The sequence below is a fragment of the Protopterus annectens genome, chromosome 1.part2, assembly GCF_019279795.1.
Source record: "Protopterus annectens isolate FY-2018-M chromosome 1.part2, PAN1.0, whole genome shotgun sequence".
Lineage (NCBI taxonomy): Eukaryota > Metazoa > Chordata > Ceratodontiformes > Protopteridae > Protopterus > Protopterus annectens.
The window spans coordinates 1,140,970,100-1,140,996,509 of NC_056727.1; the positions used below are offsets into that span (position 1 = coordinate 1,140,970,100).

General features: G+C 43.6%; 1 protein-coding gene across 2 annotated transcripts in view; it reads right to left on the minus strand.

The window, feature by feature from the left end:
* Positions 1-26,410, minus strand: part of LOC122792264 (MAP7 domain-containing protein 1-like) — a 1,483,077-nt gene that overhangs the window by 183,195 nt on the left and 1,273,472 nt on the right. For both annotated transcript variants that reach the window (XM_044060015.1, XM_044060014.1), the window contains 2 exons: positions 22,263-22,313; positions 19,107-19,182 (listed from right to left, as the gene is read on the minus strand). In XM_044060015.1, coding sequence (XP_043915950.1) covers positions 19,107-19,182; positions 22,263-22,313 — 127 coding nt within the window. The remainder of the gene's footprint in view (positions 1-19,106; positions 19,183-22,262; positions 22,314-26,410) is intronic.

A 26,410-nucleotide genomic window follows, 5' to 3' on the forward strand; every position in this document is an offset into this window, starting at 1 on the left:
GGCAGCTGAAGTGGCTGCTGCTCTGGTTGAATGTGGCCTAATGGCCTTAGGCACTGATTTGCCATGTTGTGAATAGCAGAAACGAATGCAGTGGCCTATCCACTTTGAAATAGTCTGCTTTGAGATGGCCTTTCCTCGTGATCCAGCAGCATATGCCACTAGTAGTTGCTCTGTCTTTCTGAGAGCTTTGGTTCTGTCCAAGTAGAAGCGCAGCTGTCTGTGTATGTCCAAAGAATGCAGAAGTCTCTCACCCTTATTCTGTGTGTTTGGATAAAAAGTAGGCAAGTGAATAATTTGGTTAAGGGCCAGACTGGACACTACCTTAGGCATAAATGTCGGGTTTGTCCTTAGAGAAACCCTAACTGGATGGAAAATGGTTAAAGATTCCACAGCCATGAGTGCCTGTAGCTCTGAGACTCGTCTTGCAGAGGTTATTGCTAGGAGCAGAGCTGTTTTCCAAGATAAAAATTTTATATTAGCTGCAGCGGCTGGCTCAAAAGGAGGCAGGGTGAGTTTTTCCAAGACATAATTGAGGTCCCATGCAGGTATTGGTGATCTCCTTGGAGGCCTTAAGTTTTTGGCTCCTCTGAGGTACTGCCTTAGTAAAGGATGAGAAAAAAATAGGTGGCTCTGTATTGTAATGAGCTGAAATGGCAGAGGCATGAATCTTAATTGATGAAAAGGATAGGCCTTTGTCCAGCATCTCAGTTAGGTATTGTAAAATCTGAGGAATATTTGGCACAATCGTGCCAATTCCTTGTGCCTGGTTCCAAGCACAGAATCTCTTCCATTTTGTTGCATAAGATTTTCTGATACTGGGCCTCCTGGCCTCCAAACTAACATCCATCACTGCTTTAGAAAGAGGAGTGTTTTGAATGACTACATTATCCGCCATGCTGCCAGATTTAAGGTCTTGAGTTGGCTGTGCAGGATCTGATTGTTTTGTTGGGACAGTAAGTGAGGAATTTGAGGTAATGTCCAGGCTGGGCCTTGAGACAAGCTCTTTAGGATTGGGTACCAGTGCTGGCGGGGCCAATCTGGGGCAATCAGTATCATTTTTGGCTTCTCTTGTCTGACCTTTAGGAGTACCTTGGGGAGGAGGGGCAGTGGAGGAAAGGCATATACTGTTAAATTTTTCCAGCTGAAAGACAGAGCATCTACTTTCCATGCTTGCTTGTGATAAATCCTTGTGCAGAATCTCTGTAGTTGGCAGTTGTGAGGGGAGGCAAATAGATCTATGTCTGGGCATCCCCATTTCCTTGTTATCATGCTGAAGACTTGCGGATCCAATTTCCACTCGTGGGGATCCATGAGGTTTCTGCTTAGTTCGTCTGCCAGAGTATTTATCTTTCCTGGCAGGAATTGTGCCTGCAGATGTACTTGGTAAGTCAATGCTGTGTCCCACAATGTCATGGCTAGTCTGCAAAGGGGATAGGAATGAGTGCCTCCCTGCTTGTTTATGTACCACATGACTGTGGTATTGTCTGTTTTTATCAGTAGTTGTCCCGAATGAAGTTGATCCTTGAAGGCTGTCAGGGCATTCTGAACAGCTAGCATCTCTTTTTGATTGATATGTAGATGCATTTGGCTTAAGGACCATGTGCCCTGAATACATCTTCCTGCCATGTGGGCCCCCCAGGCATAATCTGATGCATCTGTTGTTAATGTCTGCCTAGCTGTGGGTAAAGTGAATGGCTGTCCCTTGTTGTGGTGACAGGCCTTTACCCACCATCAAAACTCCTGTTGCAGGCAGGGAATGAGGGTAATTATCGTTTCCAGGCTGTGGCAATGTTGAGTCCAAACACTTTTTAGATACTATTGAAGTTTCTTCATATGCAGTCTTGCATATGGAATTAGCGGAATGCAGGATGCCATGAAGCCCAAAGCCTGCAGAATTTTTCCTGCAGATAACTGGGTCTTTGTTGCCAACATTTTGAAATAAGTAGTCAGTTGTCTGTGTTTGTCTGGCATGAGATAAGCCATCTGGGCCGTTGTATTTAAGCTTGCACCCAGGAATATTATCTCTTGAGAGGGTACTAGTTTTGATTTATTTTCGTTTACTGGGTACCCTAGGCATGTTAGTAATCTTTTTACAAACGCCAGATGCTTTAGTAGAATGTCCTTGCTCTCTGCTTGAATAAGGCAGTCGTCCAAGTAGGGATATATTTGAATTCCTCTTTGCCTGCAGAATGCAATTATTGGAGCCAGGCATTTTGTGAAGAGCCTGGGCGCAGTAGATAAGCCAAAGGGCAGTGCAGAGAATTGGTAGTGCATTGAGCCAGCTATGAATCTGAGATATCTTCTGCATGATTGTCTGATTGGGACATGCAGGTATGCTTCTTTTAGGTCTAAAGTCACAAGCCAAGCCTTCTTGTCCAGCATGGGCAAAAGCTGCTGCAGAGTCAACATTTTGAATTTTGGAATATCCAGATATGTGTTTAGAGTAGATAGGTCCAGCATTGGTCTCCAGGCCTTGTCCTTTCTGGGAACCAAAAACAGTCTTGAGTAAAATCCTTGTCCCTGCTCTTGCTCTGGTACTTGCTGAATGGCCCTCATGTCCATGAGGGATGAAACTTGGTTTTGTGCCTCTGCCCATTGATTTAACTTGCTTTTGTGCCTCTGCCCATTGATTTTTTGGCAGGTCTGGCAAACCGTGTGCCCTTGGCAGGGTATGAAAGTGAAACTTGTAGCCTTGTGACACTATGTTCAAGACCCATTTGTCCTGGTTTATGTGCCAATTTTGATGAAAAAGTTCTAGTTTTCTCCCTAAAGGTGCTGCCAGAAGACAAGTGCTTGGCGTATGCAGGGGGAAGTCATTGAGACTGTTTCCTGTATGGCTGTGATTTGTCTTCAACGCTTTTGGAGGTAGAAGCACCCCATTGTTTAGACCTGTATGTGCCTTGGGGCTGGGATCTGCCTCTAGGGCATCTGTATCTGCCCCTTTGTGGCCTCTCTGACACTGGAAAGGACCAATTCTTTGTAGGCCAGTGTCTGCTAAATCTTGGAGGCTGTACCTGTAAGAAATCCTTGACTGCAAAGATTTTGCTTTGTCCTCCATTTTCTTTAACACCTCCTCTGCTTTAACACCAAACAAGGTATCATGCTGTAATGGAGCATCTAATAATTTTGCTTTAACATGATCAGGCAGATTCTGTTCCTTTAACCAAGCATGCCTCCTGATGACAGAACCCGTAACAACGGCCCTGCAGGAGGCCTCCAGAGAATCAAAACCACATTGCAAAGTATGCTTTCCAACTTGTTCAGCTGCATGCAATAAATCCTGCATTTCTTTGCTTTCTGCACATTCAGAATTTATCAACATTTCTGTTTAAGCAGTGACATAATATATTGCTGATATTTAAGCATATGAAACTGACAATTTAGAGCCCTTATAGCCAAGGTAGCAGAAGTGTAAATCTTTTTTCCCCATCTGTCCAGTGCCCTAGAATCCCTGTCAGAGGGGGTAGGGTTTTTTGCAGTGGAAACCTTGACCCCTTTGGGACCCTGAGAGATAGTTTCTGGGTCAGCAACAGGGTTTTTAAAAAGAAATTTATGTGAATCAGGAACCCTGTAGTATCTGTCTGGCTTAACAGGAGCTGGAAGCAAGGAGTCAGGAGTCAGACTGGACTCTGAAAAAACATCATCTACAATGTCTAACACAGGTGGAATAGCAAGGGGCCTGTGCTGAGGTAGTAAAAGGAAGTCTCTGAGCCTTTTCTTAGAGTCTGAATAATCTTGGCTCTCCCAGTGGAAATGCTCCCTCATGACATGCAGAGTTTCCCCAAAAGAATAATCCTCAGGAGGAGAGGCTGAAGGGATAGATTCTTCAGCATCAGAATCCTCATAGGGAGGAAGAGAGTATTCCTGATCAGAAGAGGAATCAGATGAAATGGAAACCTGATCTGAAGATTCATATTCTGTCTCTTGCCTAGGCCTCTTATCAGGAGGGGGATGGGAACCCCTGATCCAAGTAATTAGGTCTTTCAGCCATTTTGATCTGTTTTTTTAGGCATGGAGTCCTGTCCATGGGGCTGTTGTACTTGTTTCTTTGTCTTTAAAGGTGCTTTAGGTCTTTGCCTTTGCAGCTGAAGTCGTTTTTACATATAATTGTGTAGGTCTGAAAACACCTCAGAAGCCGATGCCTGCTCAGCGGGTCTGGACCCATCTGAGGGAATAGTTTCCGAGGTTCCAATACCTTGAGTTTCCAGTGGCCTAGTCTGCTCCATGTGGGAGTCGGTAATGGCCTGCGGCTCTAAAGTAGCAGGCATCAGGGGCTGCGAAAGCGCCTCACTGTGAACCGTTGAACTGGCGACTGGCTTAAAATAAGCCTCGTCATCAGTTTTGGACCTCGGATGCTTGTCCTTTTCTTTTTCTTTGCATTTCTTGTGAATTGCGGTAGTCAGATGGCTATCCGACGGCATTGTGTAATTCAATCTTCTGTCAAAATAGTGAAATGCAAAATCGTACCGACGCTTAATAGTGCGTTGGTTAAATCTAGCACAGAACCGACAATTAGCAACGTCGTGGTCAGGGCCTAGGCAAGGAATACAGTAGGAATGAAAGTCCTTATGCGGTATTGGCTTCCCACAAGAAATACAATTATTAACTTTTTCTGACATCGGTCTGGAGCAAGAAAAAAGCTTCCCCAACGGGGTACTTAGCTTTTAATGAAGACTTCGGATCTGAAATTCGAACACGAAAATCTCAGGAGTCGGCCGACTGGCACTTGCGAACTGCTTTTGCTTCTGGCACCGCGCGGCAAGAAAGACAAATGAAAATGGCGTCGGCTGCATCTTTTATAACCCTGGCGCTCTGACGTCAGGGAGGAGGTGACAGCAACCGACGCCGAACCTAGACTTTGGAATTCAGGCTGACTGCGGGTAGCCTGCCAGCAGGATAACCCAAATGTAACTGCAACAGTGAAACACGATGAACATCCATAGACAGCCTAACCGTGCAGCCTAGGATGGGTTATTGACAGGTTTAAGTCCAATCTTGATAAAAGCCATACTCCTATACCTTATGTGAACCCATCAAATCATTAACACACAACCTGAAGGATGCCAAGTGCTATATCATTTAACATGAAAATAAAGTTTCTTCCATGTGTAGGGAATCTTCTGTCTAATGAATTATCCCACCAAGAAGTCACATTTATGTTGGGATGTTAAGTTTTGAGTTTGGAACAAGAGTTCTATTACTACTAGTGTTTCGGAGGTGGAGAATATCTAGTAAAATGAGATGTTACATAGCCCAAAAGACAAAACAAAGATCTCCAAGGCATGAGTCTGAATAAGCCAAAAAACTGAAAGATGTTTTAATTCCTCCAGATAGCTAAAGCAGCCTAGTCCCTTGAGTCTCTTTGTTAAGAAACACTGAGGTCTTTCGATATGAATACGTGTTTCATGAAATACGTACCAACTGGAGCATTATATTCAATGACTGGCCTAACAATGGACGAGTACTTAGGAACTAAAACCTCTATGGATCTTTGAGGATATACTTTTTTGATAATTAAGTGGGCAATGAAAAAGAGACTTCTTTATAGTACTGAAACTTGTTGACCAACGGACATATCACTGTTGATAAAAGTGCCCAGATCTCGAACGACTGTACTTACCATAAGTGAGGCTCCAATTACATGAAATCAGTGAGAAGGACTTGTTTCTCCAAACACAAAAAAAAAAATGCCTCAAGTCTAAGGTGGTGGTCCAAACACCTACTGCTAACTATCTAGCCCTTCTTAAAGAATACTTGAATCTGCGGTAGAAATCAACGAGACACAATCTGTAGGCATTTGTAAACGCAAACACTAAACTGAGATATCTACAAACTCAGCCAAACACAACCCTTGGACAGCTGTATTCACAGAAATGCATATCAAAGAGAAGACAACTCAGAACTGAGCCCTGAGAGACTCCATTAGTGAGTAATCCATTAGCTAAGAGGGTACTGCCAGCTCTCACACTATGTGTACAACCAGGCAGCCAATTAACAGTCCAGTGAATAGTACAGAGGTTAACATTTAAGCTGGTATGCATAACAACACTTGCATAGGAATTATACTGAATGCCTTAGCAAAGCTGAGATAAGCTGTGGGGCAGAATGATCCCATCAATGGCATCAGTCATACACTCAAAAACTCAACTATGTTATGCAAACAAGATGCACCATTCACAAAACTGTACTGATCTGTCCTGAGCGCAGGTTACCACTTACACTTACAATGCGACGAAGCATTTATTTACTGCTTATTTATTTTATTTACACTTTGTTGACAAGATTTGTCCCATTAGGCCACTGACCCCTTTTCAAGGGTGGCACAAGGTGGTAGTCATACTAAATAGGGCAAATTTGGCCAGGGTTAGAGGGAATTTCCCCTGCTCTTTTCAATAAGTGCCGTGGGATCTTTCAAATCCACACGAGCTACCACCAAGTCAAGCAGATAGGGCTTCGTTTACTTTCTCATCCCACAGATGGCACAGTGAAGAGTGCAGCAACCTTTTTATGCAGCACTGCAAAGTTAACATTAGAAAAATGAATCCAACTAACTTGTTTGGAATATAAACCAAAGCCTTCTGCACCAGAAGCAAATATGCTACCTGTTGAGCTACTGAGATTGCTAAAACTAAGAGCTGCTCTGTGATTTTACAGACACTATAGTGAGGCTAATGGAATTATTTCTAGTAGCAGTTACAACAACAAAACATGTACAGGCACCCCAACTTCTGTTCTCAACTCGGATGCATACCCTGTGCAGAAGATAAGATTAAAAAGCTTAAGGATAGGTTTAGCAATAACATACAGTTTTCTAATAAAAAGGCAGACTGATGTGTTTTCCAAGACCACGGAGCTGTTATTTTAAGTTCTAGTAGAAGTGTAAAGGATCTGCTCAACTGTAATAATGACATAAAGCAGTGTTATAAGACTTAACGCAGAGTACAAACTTGAGCCAAGTCAGCCATGATGTGTGCTACGGCTTTGGTATTATTTATTTTTCCTTATTTATTTACCATTTTGTTTACTGGAAAGTCCGACTGGACATGAATCCTGTTTTCAGTGGAGGCCCAGGGAGAAAGTAAGCCAAAGAAGCTAGAAGCAATTGATACTGAACGGCTGACACCTGACATAGGTAGTGTGAGTAAGAGTGGGGGACCGAAAAATATGTGCGCTAGGTATCATACAGCATGTAAGGTATGACAGTAGTAGGAGTAGATGTGTGGACAGAAAGATGGGGAGCATATTTTGTGTGCATTAGAAACAAGAATCTTGAACACAATGATGGAGAATAGATGGTAAATGTAGATATAATTATGTTATAGAAGGAAATAAAAATAATTAGTTAGGAATTTGAATAGGTATACAAAATATGGGATGCTAAGAATGTGGAGTAGAGAGAAGGCTGAAAGGAGAGAAAAGAGGACAGCTGTATAATATAACATATATAAAGGAGAAAAAAAAATAAACGCTGAAGTAAAGAAGTGTAATAGGAGACAATAGTGGGTGTAAACAATGACATGGAGGCTGAGGAGTGCTGTGGAAGAGAGGTATAACTAGATAGGTGGCGCCTCAAAGGTGGAGATATTGATAATATGTTTAAGTAGTGGGTGTTGGTGAAAGATGAGAGGTAGCAGTATGACAGGTTGCTTGGACAGGAAGAGGAGGAATTATGCACAGTAAAAGAAGGGTTTTGTGTAGGTATAAAACTAGGGATAGTGAGGGTGGGTGGGAGTAGGGAAGATGAGTGAGCCCAAGCAAAGCAAGGGCGAATGGAGCAGGCTGCACCAGCTGAAATGGCAAAGTAGTACAGGATTACAGAAAAAAAAGTATAGCTGTGTACACTTACCATAAATGTAGATGTTCGAATGTATTCACTGTTGCAGTCATCACACTTGGGTTATCTGTCTGCAGGTAGTCCTCAGTCGGCCCGAATACTAGAGGCTTAGTATTTTTGCATTGGTTGCTGTCGCTCCAAGACTGATGTCAGGTCGCCAGAGGTATAAAAACAGGCAGCCGATGTCATTACATCAGTTTTTCTTGCCCCAAATGTCAGGAGCCCCCAAATAGGGAGCTAAGTTATGGTGGAAAAATTCACCAAGAGGTAAAAAGTAAATACCAATAGCCCTGTAAGGAGTGTGGAAGAAAGAGACAGAGAGACAAGGGGGCTGGAGGGTAAGAAACCAGGACTGTAAAAGTGAATACACTTGAACATCTACATTTATGGTAAGTGTACACAACTGTACTATGTTCTTCATGTTTCACTGTTGCAGTCATCACACTTGGGTTGATTCCAAAATCTGAATAATGGGTGAAGGTAGTCAAGAAGAGTTGGGGCTGGCTAGTATGCCCTGCAGGACTGCTGTTGCAAAGCCTGTCCTGGATTTGGAAAAGATAGGCAGGTGGTAATGCTTGGTGAAGGTATGAAAAGAACTCCAAGTAGCAGCTTCCAGAATGTCCCTGTTAGGGACTCCTCTGCGAAAGGCTGTGGAGGTTGAAGTTGCCCTAGTGGAATGCATTCTGACCCCCTGAGGGGGTGGTTTCCCATGGTGCTTGTAACAGAAATGGATACAGTGTGCTATCTATGTGGAGATGGTTTGTTTTGATATGGCCTTGCCCTCTGCCCCTGGTGCAAAGCTGACTAGTAACGGGTCAGATTTCCTAAAGGGCTTAGTCCTATCAAGGTAGAATCTGAGCTGTCTGTGCACATCCAAAGAGTGCAGGATATTTTCCCCCTTATTTTGAGGATTAGGGAAAAAGGTGGGCAAATGGACAGATTGGTTGAGAGCCACACTGGACACCACTTTAGGTATGAAAGTTGGTTTAGTCCTGAGGAAGACTCTGTCAGCATGAAAAATAAAGTACAGTTGTTTACACCTACCATAAATGTAGATGTTCGAGTGTCTTCACTGTTGCAGTCATGACTGTAGGGTTCTCCCTTGCCGGCAGGCAGTCCTCGGTCGGCCAGAATCCCAAAGTCTGGGTCCGGCATTGGCTGTTCAACCATGCTCCCTGACGTCAGAGCGCCAGGAGTACAAAGCTGACAGCCGATGCCATCTTCTCCAGTTTTTCTTGCCCCAGATGTCAGGAGTCCCAAAACGAGAAAGATCCCATATCCTTTGCAAATACACCTCAGAAGAATGGTGAAAAAAGGAACCACACAAAAGTAAAAATAAGAGGGGACAGGAGGGAGGGAAACCCAGACTGCAACAGTGAAGACACTCGAACATCTACATTTATGGTAGGTGTACACAACTGTACTATGTTCATCGTGTTTCACTGTTGCAGTCATGACTGTAGGGTAGAATCCCAAAGCTGAAAGAAAGGGAGGTGGTCATAAAGAAGAAGGGGCAGCTAAAAGGCCCTGCAAGACTGCAGAGGCAAAGCCTGCCCTAGACTTAGAGTAGAGAGGTAGATTGTAGTGCTTAGAAAAAGTATGCACTGAACTCCAAGCTGCAGCTTCCAAAATGTCTTTGGTAGGAACTCCCCTGAGGAAGGCCGCAGAAGTGGCAGCAGCTCTGGTGGAATGAGTCCGTATACTCCCTGGGATTTGCTTTCCATGGTGAGAATAACAAAATCTGATTCCATGAGCAATCCATTTAGAAATGGTCTGTTTTGAAATGGCTTTACCTTGGGAACTTGAAGCATAAGAAACAAACAATTGTTCTGATTTTCTGATGTCCTTGGTTCTGTCCAGGTAAAAACGTAGTTGTCTGTGTACATCCAAAGAATGTAAGATCCTTTCCCCTTTATTTTGCGGAGTGGGGAAAAAAGTTGGCAAGTGGATAGTTTGATTTAAAGCCACTTTGGAAACCACCTTAGGCATGAAGGTAGGATTAGTCCTCAAAGACACCCTGCCTTGATGAAAAATAATATAAGGTTCCACAGCCATAAGAGCTTGTAACTCTGAAACTCTCCTGGCAGAGGTTAGGGCTAACAGGATAGCTGTCTTCCAAGATAAAAACTTGATGTCAGAAGAGGCGGCAGGTTCAAAAGGAGGCAAGGTTAGTTTTTCCAAAACAGTTGAGATCCCAAGCAGGAATGGGAGGAGATCTAGGAGGTCTTAAGTTCTTAGCTCCTCTGAGAAACTGTCTCATGAGCTGGTGGGAAAAGATTGGAGGGTCTGTATTATAATGAGCAGAAATAGCAGAGGCATGTATCTTAATGGAAGAGAAAGAGAGACCCTTGTGAAAAAGATCTGTCAAGTAAAGTAAAATTAAAGGAATGTTCGGAAGAAGAGGATCAGAATCCTGAGCCTGCATCCAGGAACAAAATCTTTTCCATTTTCCTGCATAAGATTTTCTAGTGCTAGGACGTCTGGCTTCTAAAATGACATCCATAACCTGCTTGGGTAGGAAAGAAGAAATCAAAGGCCCTGGATTAACCAGGCCGCCAGGCTGAGAGTTCTGACATGAGAGTGTAGAACCTGACCCTGATGTTGGAACAGAAGGTTCGGAGACTGAGGTAAAACCCAAGGGGGCTCCAGACATAGGTTTTTTAGAGTTGGGTACCAAAACTGTTGAGGCCAATTTGGGGCCAGCAAGATCATCATCTTGGGCTTGTCCTGTTTTATCTTTAATAATACCCGTGGAAGAAGAGGAAGAGGCGGAAAAGCATATCCCGAGAGGTTCCTCCAACTGAATGATAGGGCATCCACTTTCCAAGCTTCTTTGTGGAAAGTCCTGATGCAAAAATTCTGTAGTTGATGATTGAGATGGGATGCAAGGAGGTCTATATGTGAGGGCATCCCCAGACTGCTGTTATCATCCTGAATATTTTGGTGTCCAAGCATCCACTCGTGTGGATCCGAAAGGTTTCTGCTCAAACTGTCTGCCAGGAAGTTTAGCTTCCCTGGTAGAAACTGAGCCTGAAGGTCCAGATTGCAAGCTAGAGCTGTGTTCCATAGATCCATGGCTAGTCTGCAAAGGGGGTAGGAATGAGATCCCCCTTGCTTGTTTATGTACCACATAACTGTGGTGTTGTCTGTCCAAATTAGTAGTTGTCCTGGTTGTAGAAGATTCCTGAAGGCCATTAGAACTTTCTGAAAGGCTAACATTTCCTTTAAATTGATATGCAGGTGCTTCTGATCCTTTGTCCAAAGGCCCTGCAGACAGTTGCCCTGAAAATGGGCCCCCCAAGCATAATCCGAGGCATCCGTGGTTAGAATCCGAGTGGCAGGAGGCAGACAGAAGGGTTTCCCTTTGTTTAGAGTACATGCCCTGTTCCACCAAAGAAATTCCTTTTGAAGGCAAGGCAGGACGGAGATCAGTATGTCTAAACTGTGGCAATGCTGAGACCATACACTTTTTAGGTACCACTGTATTTTCCTCATGTGCAGTCTTGCATATGGTACGAGAAGGATGCAGGAGGCCATGTAACCCAAAGCCTGCAGGAATCTCCTTGCAGATAGCTGAGTTAAAGTTGTCAAGGTTTTGAAAGTTGAAGCCAGCTGTAATTGTTTTTCAGATGTCAGAAATGCCATCTGGGTTGTGGTGTTTAGAAGAGCACCCAGAAAAGTTATCTGTTGTGAGGGTGTCAAATTTGACTTTTGTATGTTTACAGAGAATCCCAGGAACTTGAGGAGGTTCTGTACAAATTCTAGATGCTGGAGTAAGACATCTTTGCTGTCTGCCTGAATTAGACAATCGTCCAGATAAGGGTAAATTTGAATTCCCTTGAGTCTGCAGTAAGCTACTACTGGAGCCAGGCATTTGGTGAAGACCCTGGGCGCAGTAGACAATCCAAAGGGCAGCGCAGAGAATTGAAAGTGCCTCGATCCGGCCTTGAACCTGAGGTATTTTCTGCGTTCCTGCCTGATGGGAATGTGTAAATATGCCTCCTTTAAATCCAAAGTTACCATCCATGCATCCTTGGACAGCATTGGAAGTAGCTGCTGTAGAGTAAGCATCTTGAATTTTGGAATCTCTAGAAAGGTGTTCAAGACTGACAGATCCAGAATGGGTCTCCATGAGTTTTGCTTCCTGGGGACTAGAAAGAGCCTCGAGTAAAAACCTTGTCCCATCTCTGAAAGTGGAACCAGTTCTATGGCTTTCATAGCCAAAAGAGCTTCCACCTGGTTTAAGGCCTCTGTCCATTGATGTTTTGGAAGGTCTGGCCATCCGCTTGGCCTTGGCAGGGTATGAAAATGGAATCTTAAAACCACATCCAGAACCCACTTGTCTTGGGTTATATGAGTCCAATTTTGATAAAAAAGAGAGAGTTTTCCTCCGAGAGGGGCTTCCAAGCAAGAAGTTCCTGCAGCCCAACAGAGGGAGTCATTGAGTTTGTTTCCTATGTGTTTGTGACCTGTCCTCTCCTCCCCTAGGGGTGGAAGCAGTCCACTGTCTTGGTCTATAAGAAGCTTGTGTTTGAGGCCTTCCTCTGGAGCGTCTATATCTACCCCTCTGAGGCTTGTCTGAAGTGGGAAAGGACCAATTTTTAGAAGGCCAATTTCTGCTAAATCTTGGTGGCTGTACTTGTAAGAAATCTTTAACTGTTTGCATGGATTTCACCTTATCCTCCATCTTTTTAATCACCTCTTCAGCTTTTGATCCAAACAAAACATTATGCTGAACAGGAGCATCCAATAATTTAGCTTTTACTTGTTCTGGCAAATTTTGTTCCTTTAGCCATGCATGCCTTCTAATGACTGTGCCAGAGGCAGCAGCCCTACAAGACGCCTCCAAGGCATCAAATCCACAGTGTAAACCATGCTTCCCAACTTGCTCAGTGGCATGCAATAAGTCATGTAATTCCTTATCATCTGCACAGGCAGAAATGGAAGTAAGCTTTTGTTTTAAAACAGACAAGAGAAATTGCTGGTATTTCAGCATATGAAACTGACAGTTTAAAGCCCTAATGGACAAAGTAGCAGAAGTGTACACTTTTTCCCCCATCTTTCTAAGATCTAGAATCCTTTTCAGTGGGAATGGGATTTTTGGCAGAAGCGGCCTTAACTCCCTTAGGGTCCTGAGAAATGGTTTCAGGGTCAGCAGAAGAGTTCTTGTATAAAAACTGGTGGGAATCAGGAACCCTGTAATATCTATCAGGCTTAACAGGAGCGGGAGGAAAAGAGTCAGGGGTTAAGTTAGCCTCCGAAAAAGCATCATCCACAATATCCAAAACAGGAGGAATAGCCAGGGGTCTATGTTGGGGGAGAAGAAGAAAATTCCTTAGTCTTTTCTTAGATTCCGAATACTCCTGTCCTTCCCAGTGGAAATGTTCCCTCATTTCATGCAAAGTTTCTCCAAAAGAGAAATCCTCAGGGGGAGAAGCTGAAGGAATGGATTCCTCAGCATCAGAATCCTCATAAGGAGGGAAAGAATATTCCTGGTCAGAAGAAGAAACTGAAGAAACAGAAGCCTGATCAGAGGAATCATAATAAACATCCTGCCTTGGCCTATCTGGAGGGGGATGTGAACCCCTAATCATAGTAAGTAAATCCTCCGCCATCTTGAGTAACTGTTTCTGTGACTTGGGAGCCGGTTCAGAAGGGGCCTGTGTTGCAGTCTTTGATTTAGAAAGAGTCTTTGCCTTTGTCTTTGGCTTTGCCTTTATTAGAAGCTGAGTAGGCCTGAAAACCCCTTCGGAAGCCGGTACCTGCACAGCGGCTCCGGACCCATCCGAAGGAGCATTGTCTGAAGGTCCTGCAATAGAAATATTTAAAGGCCTGGTTGGCTCCTCATGAGAGTCTGTTTCGGCCATCGGTTCTGAAATGGCTGACGACAGGGGCTGCAAAAGCGCCTCACTGACAACGGCCGAACCTGAAGCTGGCTCCGCTTGTGCGCTATCATCAAATTTGGACCTCGGAGGCCTGTCTTTATCCTTGCGACATTTGTGAACTCCGGTAGCCGGAACCGTATCCGACGACATTTTGTAGTTAAAGCACCTACCGAAGTAATGAAAAACAAAATCGTACCTTCGTTTAATTGTACGTTGATTGAATCTAGCACAAAACCGACAACTAGCTACGTCGTGATCAGGGCCTAAGCAAGGAATACAGTAAGAATGAAAATCCTTATGAGGTATTTGCTTCCCACATGAAATACAATTATTAACTTTTTCTGACATCGGACTGGAGCAAGAAAAAGTTTCCCCAATGGGGTACTTAGCTTTGAGTGGAGAAGAAAGTTTTCGGACTGAAGTTTATCAGAAAAAACAGTCAGGAGTCAGCCGACCTGCACTTGCGATCTGCTATCACCGTACGGCAAGAAAGACTGGAGAAGATGGCGTCGGCTGTCAGCTTTGTACTCCTGGCACTCTGATGTCAGGGAGCATGGTTGAACAGCCGACACCGGACCCAGACTTTGGGATTCTGGCCGACCGAGGACTGCCTGCCGGCAGGGGAGAACCCTACAGTCATGACTGCAACAGTGAAACACAATGAACATCTAAGGGTTCCACAGCCATAAGTGCTTGTAGCTCACTCTTCTAGTTGAAGTGATGGCCAGAAGCAAGGCTGTTTTCCAAGAGAGGAATTTTAACTCTGCTGATGCTGCAGGCTCAAAGGGGGGTAGCGTGAGCTTTTCCAACACAAAGTTAATGTCCCAAGCAGGGGTGGGGACTCTTCTTGGTGGCCTTAAGTTGTTAGCCCCCCTCAGGAACTGCTTGATGAGAGGGTGTGAGAAGAGAGGTGGCTCAGTGCTGTAATGAGTAGAGATGGCAGAGGCATGGATCTTAATGGAAGAGAAGGATAGGCCCCCGTGGAGTAGGTCTGCTAGGTAATTCAAGATGGGCTGTGCTGTATCCGCTCCTTTAGTGTGAATCCAGGAACAATACTTTTTCCACTTGTCAGCATAGGATTTCCTTGTACTTGGTCGTTTGGCTTCACGTATGACATCCAGTACCTGCTTCCTTAGGCTAGCTACTGGAGAAGAATTCAAGGAATAAGCCAGGCTGCAAGGTTCAGGGTCTGCAATTGCGGATGCAAGAACTGTCTCTCCTGCTGAGTCAGGACAGTTGGGATCTAGGGTAGGTGCCATGGGGGCACTGGTGACAGACTGCGCAGTAGTGGGTACCAGTGTTGACGTAGCCAGTCTGGGGCAATCAGGATTGCTCTTGGTCTTTCCTCCCTTATCTTGAGTAATACTCTTGTAAGAAGAGGTAGAGGGGGAAATGCATAGATTGAGAGGTTTGCCCACTGGAAGGATAGGGCATCCACTTTCCAGGCCGTGCTGTGAGGTAACCCTGGTGCAAAATTTGCTGAGCTGGTGGTTGTAGGGGGGGGGCAAATAGGTCTACCTTCAGTGTACCCCATTTCTGGGTCACAAGGCTGTAGATGTTGTGGTTTAATTGCCACTCGTGTGGGTCTAGGAGATTTCTGCTTAAGTTGTCTACCAGAGAGTTTTGGTTGCCTGGCAGGAATTGAGCTGGCAGGTGAATATGCATGTCTGAGGCCGTGTTCCAGGGCGTCATGGCTAGCCTGCAGAGTGGGGTCCCCCTTGCTTGTTGATGTACCACATCACTGTGGTGTTGTCGGTTTTGATTAGTAGGGGCCCCGGTGAGAGTAGGGATCTGAAAGCTGTCAGAGCATGCTGAACAGCTAGCATCTCTTTTTGGTTGATGTGCAGATTAATTTGATTTGGGTTCTAGTGGCCCTGAATGCACCTGCTGTCCAGATGTGCACTCTAGGCATAGTCTGATGCGTCTGTGATTAGGATGTGGCCGGCATGGGGTTGTGTAAAGGGAAGCCCCTTGTTGTGGTTGCATGCTGCTGCCCACCAAATGAACTCTTTCCTTAGACAAGGTATTATAGGAATGATAGTTTCCAGGTCCTGAGAATGTTGGCACCAAATACTTTTTAAGTACCACTGAAGTTTCCTCATATGCAGTCTGGCATATGGAATTAGTAGAATGCCGGAGGCCATGAACTCTACAGCCTGCAGGATTTTCCTTGTGGATAGCTGGGTTCTGGTGGCCATTTGAGCGAAGTAGCCTGTCAGACAGGCTTGTGTAAGGAATGCCATTTAGGTTGCTGTGTCCAAGCTTGCTCCCAGGAATACAATATTTTGACTGGGGACTAGTTTGGATTTCTTTTCGTTGATAGTGTACCCCAGGGAGGTTAGAAGGTCCTTTACAAATGTTAGGTGCTGCAACAGCTTTTCCTGACTGTCTGCCTGAATCAGGCAATTGTCCAAGTAGGGGTAAATTTGAATATTTCTCTGTCTGCAATAGGCAATGGCTGGAGCCAGGCATTTTGTGAAAACTCTGGAAGCAGTGGATAAGCCAAAGGGAAGTGCAGAGCACTGATAATGCATAGATCCTGCCCTGAAACATAGATATTTCCTGCAGGAGTCCCTGATTGGGATGTGCAGATAGGCCTCCTTTAGGTCTAGGGTGGCTAACCAGGCATCTTTGGACAGCATAGGGAGAAGCTGCTGTATGGTGAGCATTTTGAATGTTGTTACCACCAGGAAGGTGTTTAAAATGGATAGATCTAATATTGGGCACCAGGTGCCCTCTTTTCTGGTTACCAAGAAAAGTCTGGAATAAAAAACTTGGCCTATCTGTTCTGCAGGAACAGGCTGAACTGCCCTTATGGAGAGCAAGGACAGAACTTGGTTTTGTGCCTCTGCCCACTGGTTTGGAGGAAGGTCTGGGAACCCTCCTGGGGTTGGCAGCATGTGGAAATACAATTTGTACCCCTGGGATACTATGTTGAGGACCCATCGATTGTTGGGGATGGAGGTCCAGGTTTTTGCATGGTGAGCAAGTTTTCCTCCTAGGGGCATGAGCAATTGGGCAGAGGTGAGGAGTGGAGTTGAGAAGTCACTGTGAATTCTTTCCATAAAGGGGTGGCTTAGCACTCCCTGCTTTAGAAGTGGAGGTACTAAATTGCTTAGATCTCTGCATACCTTCAGACTGTAATATGGGGGGTTCTGTTTCCCCTGGGTCTAGTTTGAGATGGTCTTGAAGGGGCTGGAAAGCACCAATGTTTTGAGGGGCAATGCCTACTGAATCTCGGAGACTGCACTTGCGAAAAATCTTTGACTGTCTGCATAGACTTAGCTTTTTCTTCCATCTTTTTTAAAACCTCTTCTGCTTTGGTGCCAAACAGATGATCCTTGTTCAGAGGAGCATCCAACAATTTTGATTTGACATAGTCTGGCAATGGTCTGCTCCTTAAGCCCGGCATGCCTTCTAAGTACAGAACCTGTGACTGCTGCCCTGCAAGATGTTTCTAGGGCGTCAAACCCACACTGCAGGTATGCTTGCTGACTTGGCTTGCAGAATGCATAAGATCCAGTAATTCTTTATTTTCTGCACAGTCAGAAAAGGTAGATCATTTTTGCTTAATAATTTCTATTGTATGTTGCTGGTATTTCAGCACGTGAAACTGACAATTCAATGCTCTAATGGCGAGAGTTGCAGAGGTGTATACTTTTTTACCCCATCTGTCTAAAGCTCGGGAATCCCTGTCTGAGGGGGGTGGGATTCTTAGCTGTAGTTGCTTTTATTCCTTTAGGCCCTTGGGAGATGACCTCTGGGTCAGCAGTAGGATTTTTTAAAAGAAATTTGTGAGAGTCTGGGACTCTGTAGTACCTGTCTGGTTTCTTTGGTGCAGGGGGTAAAGTATCAGGAGTTAGACTGGATTGCATGAAGACATCATCCGCAACATCCAGAACAGGAGGGATAAATAACTAAGGGTCTGTGCTGTGGTAAATCTAAAAATTCCCTGAGTCTCGTTTTGGACTGAGGATAATCCTGGCATTCCCAATGGAAATGCTCTCTCAAAGTATGTAGGGTTTCACCAAAAGAAAGGTCCTCTGGAGGGGAGGCAGAAGGAATGGATTCCTCTGCATCTGAATCCTTATAGGCAGATAAGGGCATGTCTTCATATTCAGAAACCTCAGAGTTGTCAGACTTTTGGTCAGATAAAGCTGCTGGGGACAAGTCTCTTTTTCTTTTAGCAGGGGAAGGCTGGCTTCCCCTAATCAGCATGATCAGGTCTTCTGCCATTTTAAGCACCTGAGATTGTGGCAAGGAAGCAGGCATTTCAGTTTGGGTTGCCTTTTTTTTTTAGGCGTAGCTCATACTCTTGGCCTTAGAAACGTGGTAGTTTTAGAAAGAACTGAAGACACGAAAGAAGTCAGCGGTTTGTGTGGAATATCAGTAGTGCAAAGAACTTCCTCAGAAGCCAGTGCCTGCACAGCGGCTCCAGACCCATTCAAGGTAGAGATATCCACAGGTTCTGTAGTCAAAGAAGAGTGTTGCGGCATACCAGACTCCGAATGGGTCTCAGTAGCGGCCCACAAATCCAATGAAGCGGGTATCAGGGGCTGTGAAAGTGTCTCACTGAGTACCAGCAAACTGGTAACTAGCTTGACGGAAACGTCATCGGCAGATTTGGACTTGTGGAGTTTGTGTCTGTCTTTATCCTTACGTTTTTTTTGAAAGATCGGCAGTCGGATGGCTTACCGAAACCATTTCGGAATACGGAGATCGAGAGCGAAAATATTTAGCGACAATAAGGGCCCGACGACAAATAGTTTGGGGGTTGAACAAAGCACAAAACCGACAGCGAGGTACATCATGAACAGGTGACACAGTAAGAATGGAAATCTCGGTGTGGTATTTGCTTTCCACAGGCAAGACAATTGTTAACTTTTTCTGACATCGGTTAGAGCAAGAAAAAAGGATCCACAATGGGGTACTTAGCTTTAGAAGACTTCAAGAAGATTCAATTTCGGAAACGAAAACTCGGGTAGCGGCCGACTAGCACTCGTGCGAACTGCTTCTGCTTCGGGCTCCTCGGCAAGAAAGACTGATGTAATGGCGTCAGCTGCCTGTTTTTATACCTCTGGCGACCTGACGTCAGTCTTGAAGAAACAGCAACAGACACAGAAATACTAAGCCTCTGGTATTCAGGCCGACTGAGGGCTACCCCTGGCAGGATAACCTAAGTGTGATGACTGCAACAGTGAAACATGAAGAACATCTATCTGTACATTTAGGGGTGATCAAGATAAGAAGTCTTACGTGGTAGAGCAAAAATGTGATGTCACTAGAAAAGCTGTTAGGAGAAAGAGCGAGGTAACAAATAGCAGAAGGTCCAACAGAATCATAAGTCATATGCAAGTAAATTGAATTGCTTTTTTTTTTTTTTTTACCTGTAACAGGATTTGATGTGTCTGCTTCTTTTCCATTTACTTCTTCTGAAGGTGATGTCTTCTTGTGTTCTTTTTTCTGTAGAATCAACAAAGCAAATAACATTATTGAATGTTGGGGCACAATGTTAATATATTATGCTTCAAAGATATTCACATATTTATAACCTTTATTACATCAATGCAGCTTTTTATATGTCATTCCCTTTGTGGATTTTGCATATGTGTTTCAATACTGGTTAAACATGTTTAAAGCATGTATTCATCCATTCATTCTTAGTTCAAACGCCAATGGTTTTTGCTTTATTATTTTTAATTGTTCTTGTCTTTTCAATGGATATTAGAAATTGGTGATAGTACAAAATGGATGTTTCAAATGTTTTGTAATTGCATCTGAGGAAGTCTTCTTTTTGTAGATGAAATGTGGTGAAACCGTTAAGCGTTTGTGTGATTTTGTATTGTGTGGTGGAAATAAAATGCGGAGTGATTTGGCATTATCGGCTGTTCCATTTTGTGTGAGTGCCTACTAATTATGTGATTTCTAGTATTGGTTGGGCACTTTACTCCACATTTCTTGTTTTTATTAGGCATAAATTAAAGCCATTATCTCTTTCACATTTATATACTCATGTTTGTGAGCTTGCTGAACTACATTCCCTGAACCTTCTGTTCCCACAAGTGTGCACCCCAAGCATAATCCAAAGTATCTGTAACCGGCTCTGATGCCTGCCATCTGGGGAGTTATAAGGAAAATGTTGTGCTCCAAATGTTTATGAAATACCACTGAATCATCAGGATTGAGGCTGTAATGAAACACACAGTTGTCAAGAAGACCCTAGCTGCCAAGCTGCTGTTCTTGGAAACCTAAGTAATGAAATGATGCACCAGGGAAAACCTTAGTGAAACCTGGGTCAGGCTTAATTTCTGTAGGTTGACAGACACCCCTCCCAACAGGTAAAGTGCAGCAAGTTGCAAGTTGAGGACCTCAGGTTCTTTCACTGAAGAGGCTTCAATCAAGCAATAGTCTATTTAAGCATAGAGGTAGTTCCCCTGCCCTGAAATGGGTACAAGACTCTAGGCACAGTGAAAAGATCAAAGAGCCAAAAAAGGTAGACGGGTAATGATACAGCCTGCCACAAATATGTGGTCTATGTGATAAAGATCAGCGGGCAGACATCCTGAATGACAGGGCTATAAAGAGGTTATCCTTAATTAGTAAGGACAGAACATCATGGAGTAAGAATATTTTGAATTTCCTAAGACTAGTGTCATACCAGATCAGATGGCTCCCCCCTCTTCTTTAGCAGCAGGTTCAGGTGAGCTGTGCCTTGTTAAGGCTTACAAGAAGATTCGAACAGTCTCCTTGGAGCTTTCAGCGCTTTGTCATAAACATCCGATCCACTTTGTGGTGCATGGGCTGTTGGTAAGATTTTAAGCTCCACGAACTTAAGAAGGCTGGAGAAAGGCTAGAGTGTTGCTGTTACTACTAAGTTCTACTTAAAAACAGGCTTTTAATAATGAATACCTCACAAGACATCTACAACAACTGGAAAGGCCACAGAAATACATCACAAAGAGGATTACCAGCCTCAAACAGATGCCCTGTGCAGACCGTCTCAAAAATCTCCAGCTTTACTCCGTTGCATATCGCCTGCTCAGAGGTGATCTCTGCCTAACATACAAAGCTATGTCAAACCCAGAGCTGTTGGACGTGCTCCACTTAAAGAAATCCCAATCTCTCCGAGCTACATGCTCTAGGGACCTAAACCTTGTCACCACAATAAACAGGACATGCTGGAGGGATAGATTCCTGTCCCGGAGACTTTCCATACTCTGGAACAAACTACCTATCTATATCAAACAAAGCTCCTCATTAGCACTCTTCAAGAAAAATCTTGAAGACTGGATGGGAAATAGGAAATTCACCCCAGGGATCACTTCTGTGGCTCTGCTCGACAGGGGCACAGGAAAATAATTTTCTTGGGTGGTGAAAGCCAGGGTACCTTTTTGGCTAGGCTTATATAGGCCCTAGGGCCAATAGCCTAGTACCTACCTATGAACCTATGAGTATTACTTGGTCTACTGTGTAACAACACTTGAACTTTAACAGTGATAACATCACCTACGACAGCTATATACGAGTACATCTGTAATTAACACACTCAAAGTATATGCAGAATGACATTTTAGCAAAAGTATCAGGCCTGAAAAACACATCATTGCTTATAGTTAGTGACATCACACACCTGTACTCTCCGGCATACTCTGTGGTGAAGCGAGTGTAAAATGAAACCAAAATGTATGGGAAGGAAATAATTTGCATACTTCTACCAAATTTTTATTTAATGAACTTAAGCACAGTCACCCTGCAAAATTTTCATCCACTATTATGTCACATTTATACATACCCTGCAAAATCTGTTGTGCTAAAAGCCATTCCACAGCAGCTTCTGGCTGAAGATTTTTGAGCTCCTTTTTGCATTACAAAGCAAAACACAACTCAGTTTTCATGATATGTACTAAAAACAGGAGAGGCAGGTGCATGTGCACAGTATGCCTAAATCTGTGGTCCTCTTGGCACCAAGCTACACACACACACACACACACACACACACACACACACACACACACGCACACACACACACACGCACACACACACATTCACACACACACGCGCACACACACCCGCACACACATACACACACATGCACACACACATGCACACACACACGCACACACACACACACGCACACACACATGCACACACACGCGCACACACACACGCGCACACACTCACACACGTACACACTCACACACGTACACACGCACACGCACACACACACACCACACACACACACACACACACACACACACACACACACACACACACACACACACACACACACACACACACACACACACACGTGCTCACACAAGCAAGCACACACCATACCATATGAGTTGCACTGTGAAGAATATAGTTCTTTCAGCTGGAGAAGGTAGGACTACGTACAACAGACCACAGAACAGAGGCAGCTGACAGTGAGGATGGAATAATAAGCTGGTAACAGCAGCAAATCAATAACACCTGTTTAATTGTTAAGCATCAAGCAGGAACTTAAATAAGCTCACATTTTATTGGGTAATACAGTATCATACCTTCTCAACAGCATCTGCTTTTCGCGTTCTTTTCATGATCTCTTCTAAGCGCTGTAAAACAAAAGTTATATAAAGTTCAAAATGCTATAATTTATTAACTGTAAGGAGTGTACAATAAGTCAGTACTATCTGAAATTATTCTTGCTTTGTAACCAAAACACAAATTAGTAAAATACTGCCTGTGCTCTACAAACCACATGAATTTTCTATGTACCTGGCGCTATGCTCCCTGAGTCACTGCTGAATAAAGGACCAGAGCTCAGTGGGACCTGACCCAATAATCATAATATAAATAATGCACTTTGTTTGGTAAACTGGCTGTTTTCAAGCTAACAGATCGGTACATGTAAACTGCCACTTTTCACGGCACCCCGAGCAAAAGCCAGTAATGACTATCACTGGCAGGGATTCAGTAAATATCCATACTGTCCCTTGTTTGTGGTCCTGGGTTCATACTCATATACAAATAAACAATCATCTGCACCCCTAATATGTTTGTACTACTTACAAACTTCACATTCCCTTTTCAAGGTGACAAGTTAACATGTCTCCCTCAAATACTATCCCCGGGCCACCATTTACTCTTACTGTCTTCCCACGTGAATCAGTTCATACAGACTCTTTTCATACAGCCACTAGTACTCATCAAATGTACAACTAAGGCAGCAATAGTTTACTTCTAGTCACCCATCTAGAACACTGAGCTAATAAGGTCAATAAGCTTAGTTAGTATGTGTACAATTACAATCAAGGCTATCTTACAGTAATGCTAAAGAAATACAAAACAGCTCAAAGACTAGTATAAATATAATCCCAAACATTACCTTTTTTATCATTAACTTTTTTAGCATACTGCAACGCAGGTCTGACTAACACCATAAAAAACATCTGCACACCTAAACTGGCACATCAAATGAAACAGTCAAGTTCTTGGTCAATTCCAGCAGATACACAGAAGCACAAGTAGCTCTACTTTACAGAATGTACTACTTGCCGGCTGACAGGTAGACAGGTCCTTTGTTGTGATCCCTTCCCCTAAGCCCTGTCAGCATACCTCGGTGCATGTTCCATACATACTTATACTCAATTCTTTGTAAACTTGCTGAAGACTATTTCACACGTCTCTACTTAGTAAACACCCGCTGTGCTCCACAGATGCGTTCTTACCCTAAATGTGACTAAGTGAACGTGGCATACTCACAGCTTTTGGGGAAAGTAATTAAGGGCAGCATAGTATCTTACTCGTACGATCTCTGCCCCATAGGCCCAAGAGCTTAGGGTTCAACCTTAATTTCTGGTAAGTGTTTGTGTGAAGCTAATCTGTGTTTGCTCCCTGAGCATGCACAAGCCTCATCTACATACTCCACTATTCAACCAGCTCTCAAAAACATGTGGGCTGCTTGGCTTTAGTAAACCATCCTATTTACTCGTGCCCTGGTGGCCCAGGGTGTAGGTCACTCACTGGCCCACTTCTTGTGAATGGTTATAAAAAAGGAACTTGCATACAAGCACAAGGATTATCAATAAAAACAGTAAAGACTGCATGGAGTCTGCCCTGTCTTAGGGACATCCAATCCAATAAAAACACATGCTGGAAGATAGACTTCCCCTTGACATCTGTGTTACTGATGGCATATTTCTTGAAGAAATTCCATTCTAACAGAGTTGTACTTTGTGGCAGAAGACAGCAAGACAGTGACATATAATAACTGCAGCAACTACTGTATCAGCCAGTACAAGGCATAAGATTCCTCAAAGCACAACTGGTAGATAAAAGGGAATAGCTGGGATGTAGAACAAATAGTAAAATATGTCAAAGGCATATGTCAAAATAAATCCCAGGACATCTTCCAATATGGGAAGAGCATTGCAAGTTAAACATCATACTCTTTACAGAGAGCATCCACTATGCCTGGAGCAGAAAATATCATAGGGGGTGTGTGTCTGAGGGTGATGGTATTTTAAACTTGGTTTGGAAAAAACATGATCTAAGCTTGAGGACAGATGCAGTTAAGTGACTAAATAGGGTAAGTGACCATATACAATGTATAAAATCCACGGAGAACAAGACAAGGTTTATCTGTTGACAGTGGCAAAGCTACTGACTAAACAATGGTTTACGTATGCTTCAGTTTTAACAAGGAAGCAACCTGGGTAAAGCTGAACTGAAATGAGAATCTTCTTCTTCTTTCGGCTGTTCCCGTTAGGGGTCACCACAGCAGATCATCTGTTTCCATTTCTTCCTGTCCTCTGCATCTTGCTCTGTCACACCAACCGCCTGCATGTCCGCTCTCACCACATCCATAAACCTTATCTTAGGCCTTCCTCTTTTCCTCTTACCTGGCATCTCCATCCTTAGCATCCTTTTCCCAATATATCCAGCATCCCTCCTCAGCACATGTCCAAACCAACACAATCTCGCCTCTCTTGCTTTGTCTCCAAACTGTCCAACCTGAGCTGACCCTCTAATATACTGACTACTAATTCTGTCCATCCTAGTCACACCCAGTGCAAATCTTAACATCTTTAACTCTGCCACATTCAGCTCTGACTCCTGCATTTTTGTCAATGCCACCGTCTCCAACCCATATAACATAGCTGGTCTCTCTACCATCTTGTAGACCTTCCCTTTCACTCTTACTGGTACCCGTATGTCACAAATCACTCCTGACACTCTTCTCCACCCATTCCACCCTGCCTGTACTCTCTTCTTCACCTCTCTTCCACACTCACCATTACTCTGAACTGTTGATCCCAAGTACTTAAACTCATCCACCTTTACCACCTCTACTCCCTGCATCCTCACCATTCCTATACCCTCCCTCTCATTTACACACATACATTCTGTTTTAGCCCTGCTGACCTTCATTCCTCTCCTCTCTAGAGCATAACTGGAATGAGAATAATAAACACAAATATAAATGGCAGTTGATGAGTTGGGAATAAAAATGAAAGTTCATGTAAAACCAGAAGTTGTATGATTCAGAAACTACAAAATCCATCTTTATGTTTTCTCTCTCGACAAGCAAAGGAATTGGAGCCAGAGGTGTCTGAGGATACACTAACAGTAGCCACAGAAGTTGCCAGAGATGATACTATGTAGCAACACTGCCCTCTGGTGGCAAAAGAGGTAAATAACTTGAAAGCACATTCCAAGCTAAAACAAGCAAGGCATGTATTCTTTTTTTCTATTTTTTCTCTCAAGTCATCGGATGACCTCAAGTCAGGCAGAGCCAATCACAAAGCCATCTTGCAAGCAATTTTCAGATGAGTTGCTTTTTTTCCTACTAAGCACTTCTCCCTTTCATATCTCTATCACTCCCTTTGCAGCATGCAGTCATAAACTAATGCAAACTATACATACTGCATTTTAACAAAAACAAAAAAAAATCACAAATCTACTGTTCCTACCTATAACTCCTTCCTTATTCACATTATGTTGTTGTACATTTTTCATTTCCAAATACACCTTGAAAACTAGCTCACACATTTACTGGTGCAAAATTTGTGGATGTAGCCAAGGCATTGATATAATTATCCTAAAATACCAAGAAAAGGGCTGCTTTCCTTGCCCACTCATTTTATAAAGTTAGTGGTTTGGGAGTAAATCACATGATAAGCACCACTCCATGTTAGAAGGGTGGTCATATTCCAGCAACAACAAGACTAAACAAGGGTATGCAAAATGTAATTTCTGTGGTACCTGCTAATCTCAGTCTCCATAAATGTCTTTCCATTGGGCAAAGTAAATTTTGCACTATCCATTACATGGAAGGTAGTCAGAACTCAGATACCGATGACCCAAACTTGGTTAAACCCAGTCAACTATTGCCTGCTGTTGGCTTGGTATCACTGCTATGTCAGTTAATATGCATCAAACAAAAGCTGCTCCTTGGGATGAAGGAGTCAGTGCCCTGTCATGACAATTGGAACAGCTAAACTGAAAAACTAGTACATACCTGTCAACCTGCAGACACTGAAAAGAGGAACTAGTACATGCCTGTCAACCTGCAGACACTGAAAACAGGAACTAGTACATGCCTGTCAACCTGCAGACGCTGTAAACAGGAACAAAGGCCCTTGAAAAACTGGAATATCCAGATAAAAGTCTGGACATGTAATTAGCACAAAACTTGCAAAGCCAATAG